This window comes from Rhinichthys klamathensis, unplaced genomic scaffold (genome assembly GCF_029890125.1).
Source record: "Rhinichthys klamathensis goyatoka isolate OS25496 unplaced genomic scaffold, OSU_Roscu_1.1 h1tg000264l_1, whole genome shotgun sequence".
NCBI lineage: Eukaryota > Metazoa > Chordata > Actinopteri > Cypriniformes > Leuciscidae > Rhinichthys > Rhinichthys klamathensis.
Window position 1 is genome coordinate 622099 of NW_026606785.1, and position 15482 is coordinate 637580.

The 15482-nt window shown below is 42.5% G+C and overlaps 1 protein-coding gene across 4 annotated transcripts in view; it reads left to right on the forward strand.

The window, feature by feature from the left end:
* Positions 1-15482, forward strand: part of si:ch211-126j24.1 (phosphofurin acidic cluster sorting protein 2) — an 81457-nt gene that overhangs the window by 40835 nt on the left and 25140 nt on the right. For 2 of the 4 annotated variants that reach the window (XM_056267848.1, XM_056267850.1), the window contains exons 8-16: positions 364-423; positions 3464-3612; positions 4912-5005; positions 5516-5602; positions 6351-6472; positions 9774-9912; positions 10005-10109; positions 14391-14497; positions 14628-14782. In XM_056267848.1, coding sequence (XP_056123823.1) covers positions 364-423; positions 3464-3612; positions 4912-5005; positions 5516-5602; positions 6351-6472; positions 9774-9912; positions 10005-10109; positions 14391-14497; positions 14628-14782 — 1018 coding nt within the window. The remainder of the gene's footprint in view (positions 1-363; positions 424-3463; positions 3613-4911; positions 5006-5515; positions 5603-6350; positions 6473-9773; positions 9913-10004; positions 10110-14390; positions 14498-14627; positions 14783-15482) is intronic. The other 2 variants (XM_056267849.1, XM_056267851.1) reach the window with 1 other exon arrangement.

Consider the following 15482-nt stretch of genomic DNA (forward strand, 5'->3'; position numbering starts at 1 on the left):
ACACATATAATTATACGGTAGTTGAATCTACTCCACCCACCTTTAAACCTACTTCCATATAACCACACCTATCCTTAACCTCACCAGCTAAATTATTTTGCAATACAGCATGAACACAATGAGTTTGTTTTTTAATGCAAGTACATAGTGGTTAAAGACACAATAATTGTCTTTCGAAAAGTGTAAATCCAGATATTTTTCGTTTCGTCTTTTGCTTTTATCTATTTTACTGTTTTAACTAAAAAAACCCCCCATAATTTTACTGTTTTATGTACCATACTTCTTTGTTACTGTAAACTGGATTGCACTGAACAGCCGCAGCCCAGACGTTTTTGATGGCATATTCTCTCAATCTCTCTGTAGCAACCCAATTTCAAGCAGAAGTTTGTTGCTCTCCTGAAGAGATTCAAAGTATCTGATGAGGTGAGATTTTCTTCTTGTCTTTTATATGTTACAACAGAGAGAAATACATGTTTGCCTGAAGTTCAGCACTCTCTACTCTGCGGTCCTGTGCTTTGAATCACAAAAATCCCTTCAGCCATAAAATTCAACCTTTATAAAAGAGTCCTGGTACTTGGCAATGATTGATCTAGTAGCTGAAATGTGAGAGGAGCTTTGATTTTTGCAGTGTAAGATGTGATGTAGACCTCTTCTAAAACTAAACTGACTGTTTAGCTCTGAGAGGACACATGAGGCCATGATGACTTAGGTCATACTTGCTTATATAGCCTACAGGCAAGATTTAAGCAGCTTTGCAGTCTCATTGTTAGAGTCTAAGCTTGTTAGTTGGTAGCTGTTTGACTCCTTGACTTCATCGTCCTCTTGCCTTGACTCAGTTATCCAAGCCCTACAGGAAAGGATCCAGATTTATTTGGCTATCAGTCCAGCCACTTCCTGATTCAGGGTGATGACACAGATTTGTTGCATTGGCAGTTGCCTTGAGTAGCATTGCCAACATGGGCTTGTCAGTGCAATAGCTCACTTTGACTGTGTCCTAAATCACCTCCTATACCCTCATTCACGATTCCCTACATTACTCCACTAATATAGTGCACTTGAAGCGGTGGATGAAAACGAGTGAGTGAATTGCCGCTTTTGCATAGTTTGAGCTGTTTAATAATCATTTGTAAGTTTGCAAACTGGCAGCTCCTGTAGCAAAGAAAACATTTATCCTGAACTCTGCTATGGAAACTAGCATGTGCAAACCTTAATTAAACAATTTAATAACCAATTAAAAAGGATTTATACCCGTATGATATTACGCTGTAGCCACATTGGACCAGCGGTTTGTAATGGATGGATGATTCGGCTGTGGCGCCATCTTCTGGTCAGACGTGGGAATTCATTCGGTACTCGACTCTCACAGTGCATTATGGGTATTCTCTAGCATTAAGTGTACATCGGTTGTACACTCGTTACTGCAATGCATTGTGGGATTGAATGAGTGCACTCCATAACGTCTACTATGGTTTCGGATAACACTACAAATGGCCGTTCCCTCAAATAGTGCCCTATTTAAGGGTATAGGGGGCGATTTCAGACACAGCCTTTGGTTGCGTCTTAATGTGTAACATATTTCAAAACACCTGTGACATAAACCTGTGGAAAACGATGACTTTGGGGAGTTTCCAATCACAGCTTTCCTGTTGGGAAGTAGTTACAGTAGTTTCTTTTTTATTATTATTGAGGAATAAATTACCACCATTCGTAGCACGGCAAAACATACAACAGCATTGACTTGATGCACAGTTGATTATTTCTATTCGACTAAAATCCAAACTCAACTAGGTAAAACCACTCTGGTGTTTTGCTGTATTCTATCACGAGCAAGTTATTGTTCAGGGGCCGTATTCACGAAGAATTTTAAGGCTAAAAGTAGCTCCTAACTGGCGAATTTAGGAGCAACTCCTAAAAATAATGGGCGTGTCACTCCTAACTTTAGGACTCCTAATTTTTTTCACTAAGAGAAATTCACAAAGCATTTTAGGCCTAAAAGTAGCAGCTAAGTCTGGGACAGCTTAAAAGAAGTCGAGAGGACTCCTAACTCACTAAGACCAATTCACAAATGATTGTAGCGCACACCAGCGCCTCTCGCAGTCGTCCGGGGTCCGCGACACAAGCGGGAACGCTGCATTGATCTGCAAACAAACCCTCTCCCATGTCTCGCGCTTAGTTTTGCTTGATATCCCAGTGCCAAATTTCCCTTTTATTATGTTTTTTTTTTTTTTTTTTTGCACCAACTGGGCCAGCAGCAGTAACTGATCCTGCGTCCAGTTGGGCTTTCTTTTCCGTTTTGGCGAGTTCATAATCCACCATCATTCAACTATTACATTACTTCAATAGGAGCAAGATTTCCTTGCTTTAAGTAGTCTATTTAGGCTAATATAGGATGTCAATTAACCAAGCAAGTGTTAATGCAAGTGTCGTTTTTCATTATTAGGCAAGTGGCGGTTTTCATTGGGGTATTACCTTGATTTGATTTAATTTAATTTAATTCACGACTTTTCTCTCTCTCTGCCTTTTTAGAATTACACTTCACTGGGGCATGCACAAACATGTCATTATATATGCATTTCGATGACATTACTATTATTATTTAGTGTAGGACACAGACATATTTAGATGTCGTAATTCCATGATTTGTTGCGTCTGTGTTATGTTCCGCATGATGGCCCTGTCATCTAACAACCAATCACCGTGATCATTGCGAGGAAGCTCGTGCATGAGAAGTGACGTCATCCATAGCAACGAAGACTCACTCTTTAGTTTAGGAGTTGTCATTTTACCTTACTAAGAGTAGGTCTGAAAGGCGTTGTGAATAACTTTTAAGAGAAAACTCCTAGCTAAAATATTTTAGTGCGATTTAGGAGTACTCCTAGTGGTAAGATAAAATTCTTTGTGAATACAGCCCCAGATTTTTTTTTTAGTGGAGCAAAACAATGCTAACGTAAAGTCTGACAGAGTCTAAGAAGTTAAATTCCTGGGACGTAGAATGTCCACTGAAGGATGAGCGGATCAGCTATGAACTAACTTGTTTGTTGAACAACTTTTTATCATCCTGGAAAAGAAACAAAATAGTGTAATTTCTAGTAAATTCTCATTATTAGGAGATTATATTGTTTTCTTTTCCACAAGGAACTTCTTTCTGTGTTTTAGTCTCAGCTGAGGAGATGCACTTTATAGTATGAATGGGTCATTACTGGTGATTGTCCTGTCCTGTGCAAATTCAGGCTGAGAAAGGTTGCATTCAGTGCCTTTGTGCTTTCGGTACATGTTGTTGTTTCTTTTTTAAATGGGTGAATCTCACGACAAAAATTCACATTTTCCCACACAAATAATTTCATTAAGCTATTCTAATAATTTTTAGTTACTTATTATAATATAAAAAACTGATTTTTTTGTAGCTGAGATTTACATTTTTATACATATCTACATTTAGCTTCTGTTGTGCTGGTTTCAAAAGGTATTGGACTCGGATCCGGTTGATCAGACGCAGGAGGTTGAAGATCTGGATCTCCTGTATGACAGTCTGGAGGTCTACAACCAGAGCGACAGCGGCCCAGAGATGGAGGACAACGAGAGTCTTCTCAGCACTCCCAAACCCAAACTAAAGTAAGAGTCATGAGTCAAAGCAAGGTCACCTCACACGGCGGCCATCTTTGAAAAGGCTGTCGTCAGTGATGGTCGCTTTCGAAATACGTTTCAAAACCTTTGGCTAATCATTTTTTCCGAACAAGTGATTCAGTGCGCGGTTTCAAACTGTCAAAGTTTCGTGGTTTCAGTAAACAAGGCTTTATGTCATTACGGTTTTGAAATGTTTAGATATTTTAATGGTTTGCCGCTTGAACCCATGATCCACTGTCTATATGATTTTTACCTGATCTCAGATCAATTTTATAAATTTGTAGACATTTAATGACACATTGTGCATAATAAACATGAAGAGTTGTAGTTAAAAGTCTCTTATTGGTATGATTGACCAAGCTCTAAATAAAATAAACAAAACAAGCCCTACAATTTTACTAAATTTACACATTTCTACACTGTTTACACTGCGTGTACACTGTTCTGAGCAACAGGACCAACATGTGGCGTTTCCACCGCCTCCAAACAGTCAATCATTTTGCGAAGACATTGATTCAAATGTTTGAAAAGCTTTGTTTCCCCCATCACTTCCTCTCGGCAGCTGTTTCAGTCGTGCAAGTGATTTAAGCTCCTATCTGAGTGGGGAAACATCAAATTCTCCAAATCTTTCGATTCAATTTCATATTTGAAATCACCAATGAAATCTGACATCAACTGTCTCATAAATTTAGTTTAAAGCGCTCAAATAATGGCAAAAAACTGCTTTGTTCAGGCTGCATCTGCAGTCCTAAGCGTGAGTTTGCATTGCACAATTACTTTACCAATCAGTGATTGTTTTTTTTATTCAGGAGGCGGGACTTATTCCGCCATATTGCAGGCTGCACTTTCTCCCATTCATTCCACCGTCTTTGCACATCTAAAGTCTTTGATCACAGTTCTAATCTGATATTAAACACTAAAATGGCAAGCGATTTTCATAATCGCATCTGATTGGCTGGCTTAGAGCAATTTCCAAATTTCCACTTTGATCCCAGAATTATTTCCATTATTTCCACATTTTCCCGTCGGCTCGCACTGTGTTGTTGGTTGCAGTGGCCATGCCTTCAAAACCAGCTCTTGGGATATTTTGTTGCTAAATATGAGAAAGTGTTTGTACAAGATGAACGATTTCAATGAACATCGCCAACTGTCTCATTGACTCTCATTGAAAATGAATGCCTTCCAGTGTAAACACTTGACTGATACTGTATCGCTGACCATGAAACACAACTTTTGGCTCGTAGAGTGTTTTTCTATTGTAAACGTGTGTATGTTTTTTCACTCAAGGCCGTTCTTTGAGGGAATGTCTCACTCCAGCTCACAGACGGAGATCGGCAGTTTGCACAGTCAGAAGAGCCAACCGAGAGAGCCGCCCTCCACTGTACGTCTCACACACACACACACACTCCAATTATACTATTATTCTGCCCTAAAAAGGCTAAACAGTACACACCAACACTGAAACTGAGAAACATGCCTTATATTAAATTTTGGTTGATTTTATACAAATTTTTACACTTTTTCTTTCTAAATCTGAGCAAAGTCAAGCCAAATCCATCTGTTGATGGACAGATCACAGTCTAATAGACCCATTTATCTCATAACTCGATTTTGACAAAATACGTAGTAAGTGCTTTTTGCCGTCGTCAGAAAATATTATAATCCCATTCATTGTCTCCATAGGATTTTTTTTTTTTGTATGACAGTGTGTAAACTCTTAGACACAGACACATAATCCAAGTGATGATATCTTCTTCTGTAGAAGCCACAAATCAGTCCGAATTCAAACTGATAAAGTCTCTATTACCATGGATGAGGAACCTGAACCTAAAGAGTTCAGGAGTGACCACCTATTCCCATGAAGCATGACCGTGTGTGTGTGTGTGTGCAGACTGGTGATCTGTTAACAGTGGACAAGAACAGAGCAGTGTGTGGACGATATCCGGATGACCCGACAGTGTTGGACTCCGCCGCCGCGGTCAGTGACAACTTCTGTATTAATGTCCAGCATTTTAGGCACATAAAGCTGCTAGTTTCAGCCGTTCTCCAATGAAAAATAATAATATATTTTTTAATTATATTTTAATAATAATATTTTTTTTTAATATTTTATAATTTATGCACATAATGTATTTACAAAATGTATCATTTTATATATATATATACGTTTTGTCAAAGTATAATATAATATTATATTATATTATGACATTCTAATGTCAATCAAAAGGAGGAGAAAAAACTCATACTGTGTGTGACGAAAATCTCTCTTGTGTTGAATTTAGGGCTGTCAAAGTTAACACGATCAATAACGCATGAAAAGGTAAAAAAAGTAGTGACAGTAAAGCAGGTTTTATTTGACCCAATGAATCACCTGCACAAGCCAGGGTTGCAGCTCCACAGTTTCTCCCTTCATCAAACATATTGCAAACATAATTTTCTTCAAACAATGACAATATCCAACTCTCCATCCTTCTTTCAAAACGTGTTTTTCTGTTTTTGTGCACTGACTGCTGATAATTCAAGGCTAAGGTCTGTGTCACACACTTAGTCAGTTATAACAGTATCTAGTGTGTGGAAGTCACACACACACACACACACACACACACACACACACTCTTTCAGATTCTGCTTTGTGGCTAAGTGGCCGTCTCCACAGCAACATGCCGATTGCGAGCCCTTGAAGAGAGTGATGCGTGTTCCCGGCTGATGTTTGTCTCTGCACGCAGGAGCCGGCGGAGGACGAGGCGACATGTGACGCCAACATGAGCTGGGACGCCGGCGCAGAGAAACTAGCAGGAACGGTGGGCAAACTCTGCAAGACCGAGTCGCAGACACTCATGTCGCCTAGGTAACACACTCTCGCCTTCCTGTCCTCCTTTTCCATCTGTTTTTTATCACAACCTCTCGTAGGCGCGTGTTTTCACCGCTGAATTAAAGGATAGTCGTACAGAAAAGTACGTTTTAAGCAAGTTTATTTTCTAAAAGTCCACAGGACAGAAAGCGCTGAGCTGAAGAAACACCCATCTGTTATATTTCTCTAGTGGTGCATCACGTCTGTTCTTCCATGTCGTTTTCTAGCCGGTTGTTCTCACAGGCCTCTGCTAGACGGCATATGTGTGTGTTTGCATTGGCTAATGAGCTCATTAAGACTCAGTCCCCGAGCGAGGGGCTCACAGACACTTTAGTGAATCTGGAACGCAGCAGCGCATCAACGATTCGCCTCTTTTGAGCTTCTTTTGTAGAGCCTCGGGAGGCAGACGAGGCCAAAAAATGTGTATTATAGAGCTACTGATCTTAGTTCAGACTGAAAAGACTACTGGAAGCAGCAAGCGTCCTTCTGCGATGAGTTGAATACTCTACATTTATTCCACCCAAACCAGTGTGGACCATCTAGAAACCAGGTACCATGATCTAAGGGTGTGTTCCTTCACACTTGGCAGGTGTGGTTGGATTAAATCTAACTCTGGTGTGATTGCTCTGTTAGAGCGGTTCATTTGAATAAGGTTGTGTTCACACTTGTAGTTCGGTTCGCCTGGTTCATTTGGCTCATCTTTTTAGCGTCTCGGTCCGCTTGTTTGGTGCACCAGGGTTTGGATGGCAGCGTTCACACTTAGTCATATGAACCGCACTACAGAGCAATCGCAGGGGTTCGTTTTAATCCAACCAAACATGCCAAGTGTGAACTTGGTGTAACAAATTAGCTCTATGAAATATTAATAATCAATAAAAACTTGTTATGATTAGATTATTTATGAATATTTGGGTCAGTTAATTGGATTAACTTGATGTGGCTAAATTAATATTACAATCAATTAATCAGTTCGTCCAACGAACTCTTTTGATTATTCATTTATTCTAAGAAGAGGGTATCTTCCATGGCCACAGAAAAATAATTATTTCTTAGCATGTACAGCGCTTTGAGCATGTAACAAGATCAAGATCGTAAAAGAGACTTTGTCTGCAAGCAGTGAATCAGAACCAAATACATATTGTGCACAAGTTTTATTAACTAAATCACAAACATAACTCTAAACATTTACATTCATGGGTAAAAGGGTGAGTGAAAGGATGGAATCGGAAGCAGGAAATGGAACTATGGGAAAGATCCATTCAAAAATGAAAAGAACCATCAGCTTATCATTTTTAGAGTACCTCATTAAATGTATATACGTACTTGCATGGTATTTGCAGCAGACACATTTCTTGAAGATCTTGGAAAAATGTTGATGTTTCCTTTGAGTGTCAAACATTGAAGTTGCAATCGTTTTCTTCTCCTTTGGATGAAGATATGATGAACTTGCATGGGTAGTTCGACTGTTCTGGATGAAGGGTTTTCTCTCTCCATGAGCACATGGCTGGTTGTGAGTTAAGGCCTGCTGGCCCTGGGCCGGAGAGGCCACGAAGGTAACCAAGGAGTGAGGAAGTCGGAAGAGTTGATGATCGCCCATTCAGTAATGGCAAAGTTGCAGTTTTCCTCTGAGTTGGATTGAAGAAACTACAGTCTGACTCTGTTGGGAGAGTGAAAGCATAGCAGGCCGTGGTCACAGCCCGGTGGGGGTCCCCACAGACATCAACCCGCAGTCGAGAACCAGGAAACAAGAGGGGGAGTCGCTGTGAATTGGACTCTAATAAAGCCCGAGAAAGGCCCCACCTCTCCGGGTTTGCTTGACCAATGAGAAGGGTGGAAATTCCAGAGCGGGAAAGTTACTCTGGGGTTAATTTATGAGTCTTTGTCCTAAGCGTGTTGGTTTCTGATGAAGACAACTAGGGAAGATTCTTGTAATACTAATATGTTGGGCAGCTACCGGCAAATCATGTACACAATCATTTCGATCTTCAAAGTACCAATTTATAGAGACCAAACGTGGTATAATTGAGGTTACATTGACCGTTGGTTCTATAATAAAATACATAGTATCGAAGGGATAATAGTATCAACAGATAATAGTATTAAAGGACACAACATAAGACAGTAAATCATTCACAAAATGTTCTGGAATGCGTGTTAATTTCATGTTAATCAGTTCATCAATAAATTAATGCAGGAAAGTCTGTTTTAAAGTCTGTTTCTGTCTTCTCTGTCTTGACCACATTTTTGACAGCAATAAAACCAACTTATCTGATCACAGGTCCCAGAGTGAGCTTTAAAGATTATTTGTTAACCATAACAAATAATTGTGTCTGATTGGTCTCAGTTGTTACATTGGTATGCCAAGCACTTGGCACTAACTCTATCATTTTATTTTTTGGTCCGGACCAAAAGAACTGAACTACAAGTGTGAACACAGCCTAAGGGTGTATTTGCACCAGGAAAGTCCGATAGTTCGCTTGCTTTGGTCCGGACCAAATACATTTTTTTTTTTTTTTTTTTTTACGGTTCGCTTTCACACTGCTCTTTTTGCAAGTGAACCAAAATGTGTAAACAAAACCACACGTGTGCTAAGGTCGTCCATTCATTGGACAAGGATTCTCAAGTAGGGAAATCAGGAAGTGCAAAAAAGGCTTAACGTAAATGAACGCAGTATCATCCTTGTATTGTAACTATCGTTACATTATATGAACTGCAAATGCTCTTTTTAGCATCTATGCGCGATTAGACTAAAGAGAACGCTCTGTATGTGAATGTCCTGATGCACACACTCATTCATTCCATTCCAATGATGCACACACGGCGCGCAGAAAGACGCGCAACAGATGTAATGTAGTAGGCTACAACAGATCACTTTCCCATAACGCAACTCCGACTACGGAAGCCTGTTAACTCAAAGGCGCAGTGCTTTCTTGCAGTTGGGTCGGTTCATGTTCACACCGTAAACGAACCGTACCAGAGTTCGTTTGGAACCGTACCGAGACACCTCTTCAGCTGGGTCTCGGTTCGGTTGTTTGGTCCGCACCCGAGTTCCATTGCTGTAGTCACACCTGCCCAAAAGGTCCGCACCAAGGGGGGAAACGAACTAGAGTTCGATTCAATCGAACCAAACAAGGCAGGTGTGAATACACCTTAAGACAAACATGCCTTTAGCTTGGTTTTCCAGCTCAAGTCCAAAAAGTCTTGCAGGAGCTCTTGAGGTTTATCAGGCTGTAGGTGGGTTGGGGATGTGCTGGCCGCTCTCCTTCCAGCAGTTGTAATACAGTATGTCTCTCTCCAGTAAAGCAGAGGCTAAGCTCCAGCGGCGTCCGCGCAGCACGTCCATGAAGGACAGGCAGAACTCTAAAGCTCAGAGCGACCGCACCAGCAGCATCGAGAGCGAAACCTCGCCAGACTCCAGACTCATCACACAGGTTTGTGTAAGTGTTTGTGCCTGACGCTAGAAGAACAAAGAACATATTGGAAGACAAATTAGTGCTCGTTTTCTGACCCAACGTCCTTCTCGTCGCAGGTCCCGAGGAAATCAGTGTACGATCAGCTCAATCAGATCCTGAACTCTGACGAACATCTGCCAGAGAATATCATCCTTATTAACACTACAGACTGGCAGGGGCAGGTGCGTGTTTCCTACCATGAATTTGTTTTTTAGTTTTTTATATATTTGGGATTTGTTTTCAAATCAACATACTGAAACATCCTTAAAACAATATACATGTACTTGACAATTAAAATTGTGTAATGAGATATGACTTGTTTTCATAGAATATATCTTGAAATAAGTTTATTATTCTTACCCTGTTGGCATATATTTGTTTTGTTTAAAGTGCGATCCTTACTAAATTTGGTACATTGTGTTCCGAATATGTTTTTGTAATTTTGCATCTCAATGAAATGTTTCTTGTTTTGATATTTTGTAAAAAAAATTATGTTTGATTTAATATTTTTAACAAAACCAATTACCAATACCATTATTTGTGTATTTTAGGGTTATTCCAAAAACAGGTGATTTTTAAATCCAATTTGAAAGATGTTTAGCCAATTTTGTAGGAAATTAGTGTGTTAATGTTATATGTTAGTGTTTAGTAGTGTTTTATCTTTCTAGTTGAATGAGGAATCAACTAGTCCACTTCCTTAGTTGGAATACGACTGTTCACGTCAGTTAATTTTAACAGGTTATTTAGCAATAACTTAAAAACTAAGCTACTTTTAAGGAGAATTTAATGCTCATTATTCTACAAATTTCCAGTTTTCAATAATCATTTGTACTTTATACAATCATGGTAAACTGGTTCAGATATATATATTCATTCCATTTTATATATGCTTATTAAATTATATATATATTTATATATAAATAGTATGTGTGTGTTTATGTATGTTTATATTATGTTTTGGTTTCGTTGTCAAATACTGTTAGTTTGCTTTTCTTTGTGTCCTGTGTTCCCACTCATTCTTTGAGGTCATGGTTATTCATTACGTTATTAATAAGTGCACAGAGCTCGTTATCTTGTGTATATAAGACCTTCAGTTCTCTGTGTTCATTGTCTGGTGTTGGTTGTGTTTGAGTACACACTGTTATGTGATTCTCGTTCATTACCCCTCTCTTGTGTTGTTTAATTAAAGTTATGCTGCTAATAGATGCGCTTGCCACGTCTCATCTTCTACCTCAACCCGAGTGTGACTGAACACTAGACTAACAGAAAGAATATGGATCGAGCAGCAGAATTCATCTCCCTTGCCCGTGAAGATCTCCCTATATTGGATTATTGAAATCCTTGTTTTGGATTGGGGCAAACTATTACAGCCCCCTGAACTTACCTGACTTTAAGAGAGGAACTTGGAGAGAGGCCATTCTGCAGTGTTTGCAATGTGCTTACCCCCATGATGTTCTCGTCCATCACAAACCCTGCAGAACCAGAACCCACTCCCACCACGGAGAAGTAGTATTTACCCACTGCAGATATGGAGCCAATGTTAACGCCCACCATGGACCCTATGCCAGAGCCTATGCCTGCAACGAGTCGAAGACCGACGCCCAGTCTGACCAGATGACTGAGCCAGCTTCTACAAATGTGCCACTGGATGTTTTAGCCGAGCTAGATGAGGACGATCTTCCTTCGCTGATCCCAGTCAGTTTCATTGCCTAGCGTTAAGTGTTCATCGCCCTTCTCTGGCTAAAAGCAGTCAGTCCTTCGGCCCCGCCTTCGCTGGCTCCCTCCAGTCCCTCTTCTCCTCCTCTGTTGACTCTACCCTGTAATTCATATCCACCTAGGGTCTTAAGTCCACCAGCTCTGCCGTGGCGAGTGGATTCCTTAGCTGTGCCTCGGGCCATCAAGCCCTTAACTCTACCTCGGCCCATTGACCAGTCGGCTCCACTATGGCTCCTCACCCCCTCAGGTCCACCAGGGACCGGCGTCCTCGTGTCTCCACTGGTCTTCCTCGTCCCTCTTGCTCCAGCAGGGACCGCCGTCCTCACAGCTCCACTGGGCTTCCTCGTCCCTCTGGCTCCACCTTGGCTACTCGCCCCCTCAGCTCCACCAGGGACCGCCGTCCTCACAGCTCCACTGGGCTTCCTCGTTCCTCGGGCTCCACCTTGGCTACTCGCCCCCTCAGCTCCACCAGGGACCGCCGTCCTCGCAGCTCCACTGGGCTTCCTCGTCCCACTGGCTCCACCTTGGCTACTCGCCCCCTCAGCTCCACCAGGGACCGCCGTCCTCGTGGCCCCACTGGGCTTCCTCGTCCCTCTGGCTCCACCTTGGCTACTCGCCCCCTCAGCTCCACCAGGGACCGCCGTCCTCGTGGCCCCACTGGGCTTCCTCATCCCTCTGGCTCCACCTTGGCTACTCGCCCCCTCAGCTCCACCAGGGACCGCCGTCCTCGCAGCTCCACTAGGCTTCCTCATCCCTCTGGCTCCACCTTGGCTACTCGCCCCCTCAGCTCCACCAGGGACCGCCGTCCTCGTGGCCCCACTGGGCTTCCTCGTCCCTCTGGCTCCACCTTGGCTCCTCGCCCCCTCAGCTCCACCAGGGACCACCGTCCTCGCAGCTCCACTGGGCTTCCTCATTCCTCTGGCTCCACCTTGGCTCCTCGCCCCCTCAGCTCCACCAGGGACCACCGTCCTCGCAGCTCCACTAGGCTTCCTCATCCCTCTGGCTCCACCTTGGCTACTCGCCCCCTCAGCTCCACCAGGGACCACCGTCCTCGCAGCTCCACTGGGCTTCCTCGTTCCTCTGGCTCCACCTTGGCTCCTCGCCCCCTCCGCTCCACCAGGGACCACCGTCCTCGTGGCCCCACTGGGCTTCCTCGTTCCTCTGGCTCCACCTTGGCTCCTCACCCCCTCAGCTCCACCAGGGACCACCGTCCTCGCAGCTCCACTGGGCTTCCTCGTTCCTCTGGCTCCACCTTGGCTCCTCGCCCCCTCAGCTCCACCAGGGACCACCGTCCTCGCAGCTCCACTAGGCTTCCTCATCCCTCTGGCTCCACCTTGGCTCCTCGCCCCCTCAGCTCCACCAGGGACCACCGTCCTCGCAGCTCCACTGGGCTTCCTCGTTCCTCTGGCTCCACCTTGGCTCCTCGCCCCCTCAGCTCCACCAGGGACCACCGTCCTCGCAGCTCCACTAGGCTTCCTCATCCCTCTGGCTCCACCTTGGCTCCTCGCCCCCTCAGCTCCACCAGGGACCACCGTCCTCGCAGCTCCACTAGGCTTCCTCATCCCTCTGGCTCCACCTTGGCTACTCGCCCCCTCAGCTCCACCAGGGACCGCCGTCCTCGTGGCCCCACTGGGCTTCCTCGTTCCTCTGGCTCCACCTTGGCTCCTCGCCCCATCAGCTTCACCAGGGACCACCGTCCTCGCAGCTCCACTGGGCTTCCTCATTCCTCTGGCTCCACCTTGGCTCCTCGCCCCCTCAGCTCCACTAGGGACCGCCGTCCTCGCAGCTCCACTGGGCTTCCTCGTCCCTCTGGCTTCACCTCGTTATCTTGTGTATATAAGACCTTCAGTTCTCTGTGTTCATTGTCTGGTGTTGGTTGTGTTTGAGTACACACTGGTACGTGATTCTAGTTTATTACTCCTCTCTTGTGTTGTTTAATTAAAGTTAAGCTGCTAATAGATCTGCTTGTCACGTCTAATCTTCTCCCTCAACCTGAGTTTGACAGATATGTATATACACATATGATTGCATACAATTAAATTATACCGTATGTATATATATATAATATATATATATAAATGTGTGTGTATGTATATATATACACATACAGTACATACATACTGCAACAATTAAGGTTAGTTAGTTTCTCTTTCATGGGCTCATTACGTTCTAGTTTGACTCCATGGTTACTCGTCAGTTTCCTCGTTTGTAACACCTGTGTTTAGCCAATCATCTTTGTTTTCACTTGGTATATATTCGCCTGTGTTTCTGTTCTCTTTGTTGGTTCTCGTTAATGTGTTTGCTAAGTTTGGTTACAGTTTATCCTTCTGTTAATAAAGTCTATTTTGTATTCATCTTCTTCGTCCGACCTGTTACCTACACCATGCTTTGCCGATGTGTGACACATACATGTGATTACATAATATTAAAAAGAGAAAAGAGGAGACTTGTCCTTGATTTGCTTGTCCCAGAGTTCACTGTTTGATTTATTGACTCGTACATTATTTTAATAAGAGCTGGTTATGATGGTAACAGGGCTGACGCATTAACCGCGGGACACAAAGTGTTTTTTATCACTTGTCTTGTCTGTTTGGATTTATTTGGACATGTGTCTTTCCCTGAGGCAGACGTGTACCTCTGGAATAGCCATTATGTACATCGCAGTCCTCATAACTTGTTTCCTTTTTGCCGTGCTCACAATTTCCCTTGTGCTGCTCTCTGACCCGTGACCTGTGTTTGTGTGGCAGTATTTGAATGAGATTCTTCAGGAGCACAAGCAGCCTATTGTGTCTACCGTTTCCCCCGCAGACGTTCAGGCCGCCTTCAACACCATCGTCACCAGGATTCAACGATTGTAAGGCCACTCAAATTCCTCACTGTCCACTCACAATACAAGAATAACCCCTAGCTTTCTTTATTAGAAGTTCTTATTTTGTCTTAGTGAGAACTTGAGTATCTTGTGTTATTTTGTAAATCTCATACAGCTGCAACTGTAATGCACAAACACCACCAACCATTAAAGTGGCAGTGGCGGGCGATCAGAGTTACCTCAGCACGGTCCTCCGCTGCTTTGTGGAGCAACTCGCCAACAAGACGCCTGATTGGTTGAGCTACATTCGTTTCCTGATCATTCCTGTCGGTAAGCAGAATAAAGCATCTGAAGCGCACCGCAAAATTAACTCTCAAAAACATACATAACTCTTACAATTACTCTCAAAAATATACACTACCGGTCAAAAGTTTGGCGCTTTTGAAAGAAGTCTCTTCTGCTCACCAAGGCTGCATTTATTTGATCGAGAACACAGTAAAAACAGTAATACTGTAAAATATTATCACAATTTAAAATAGCTGTTTTCTATGTGAATATAATGTTAAACTGTAATTTATTCCTGTGATCAAAGCTGGATTTCAGCATCATTACTCCAGTCTTCAGTGTCACATGATCCTTTAGAAATCACTCTAATATGAGGATCTGATGCTCAAGACACATTTCTGATTATTATCAATGTTGATGCTGCTTCATATTTTTGGTGGAAAACGTGATGCAGTACCATTTAAAAGGTTGGGGTAAGATTTTTTTTAAATTAATTAATTAAAACTAATACTTTTATTCAGCAAGGACATATTAAATTGATTAAAAGGTGACATTAAAGACATTTCAAAACGATTTCAAGACTTTTTTTAACTGTCTTTTCATCGAAGAATGTATCACAGTTTCCACAAAAATATTAAGCAGCAACTGTTTTCAACATTTATAATAATAAGAACTTAATATTATTAATATTTGAGCCCCAATAATAATTGATAATAATTAAGCAACAAATCAGCAGAGTGATTTC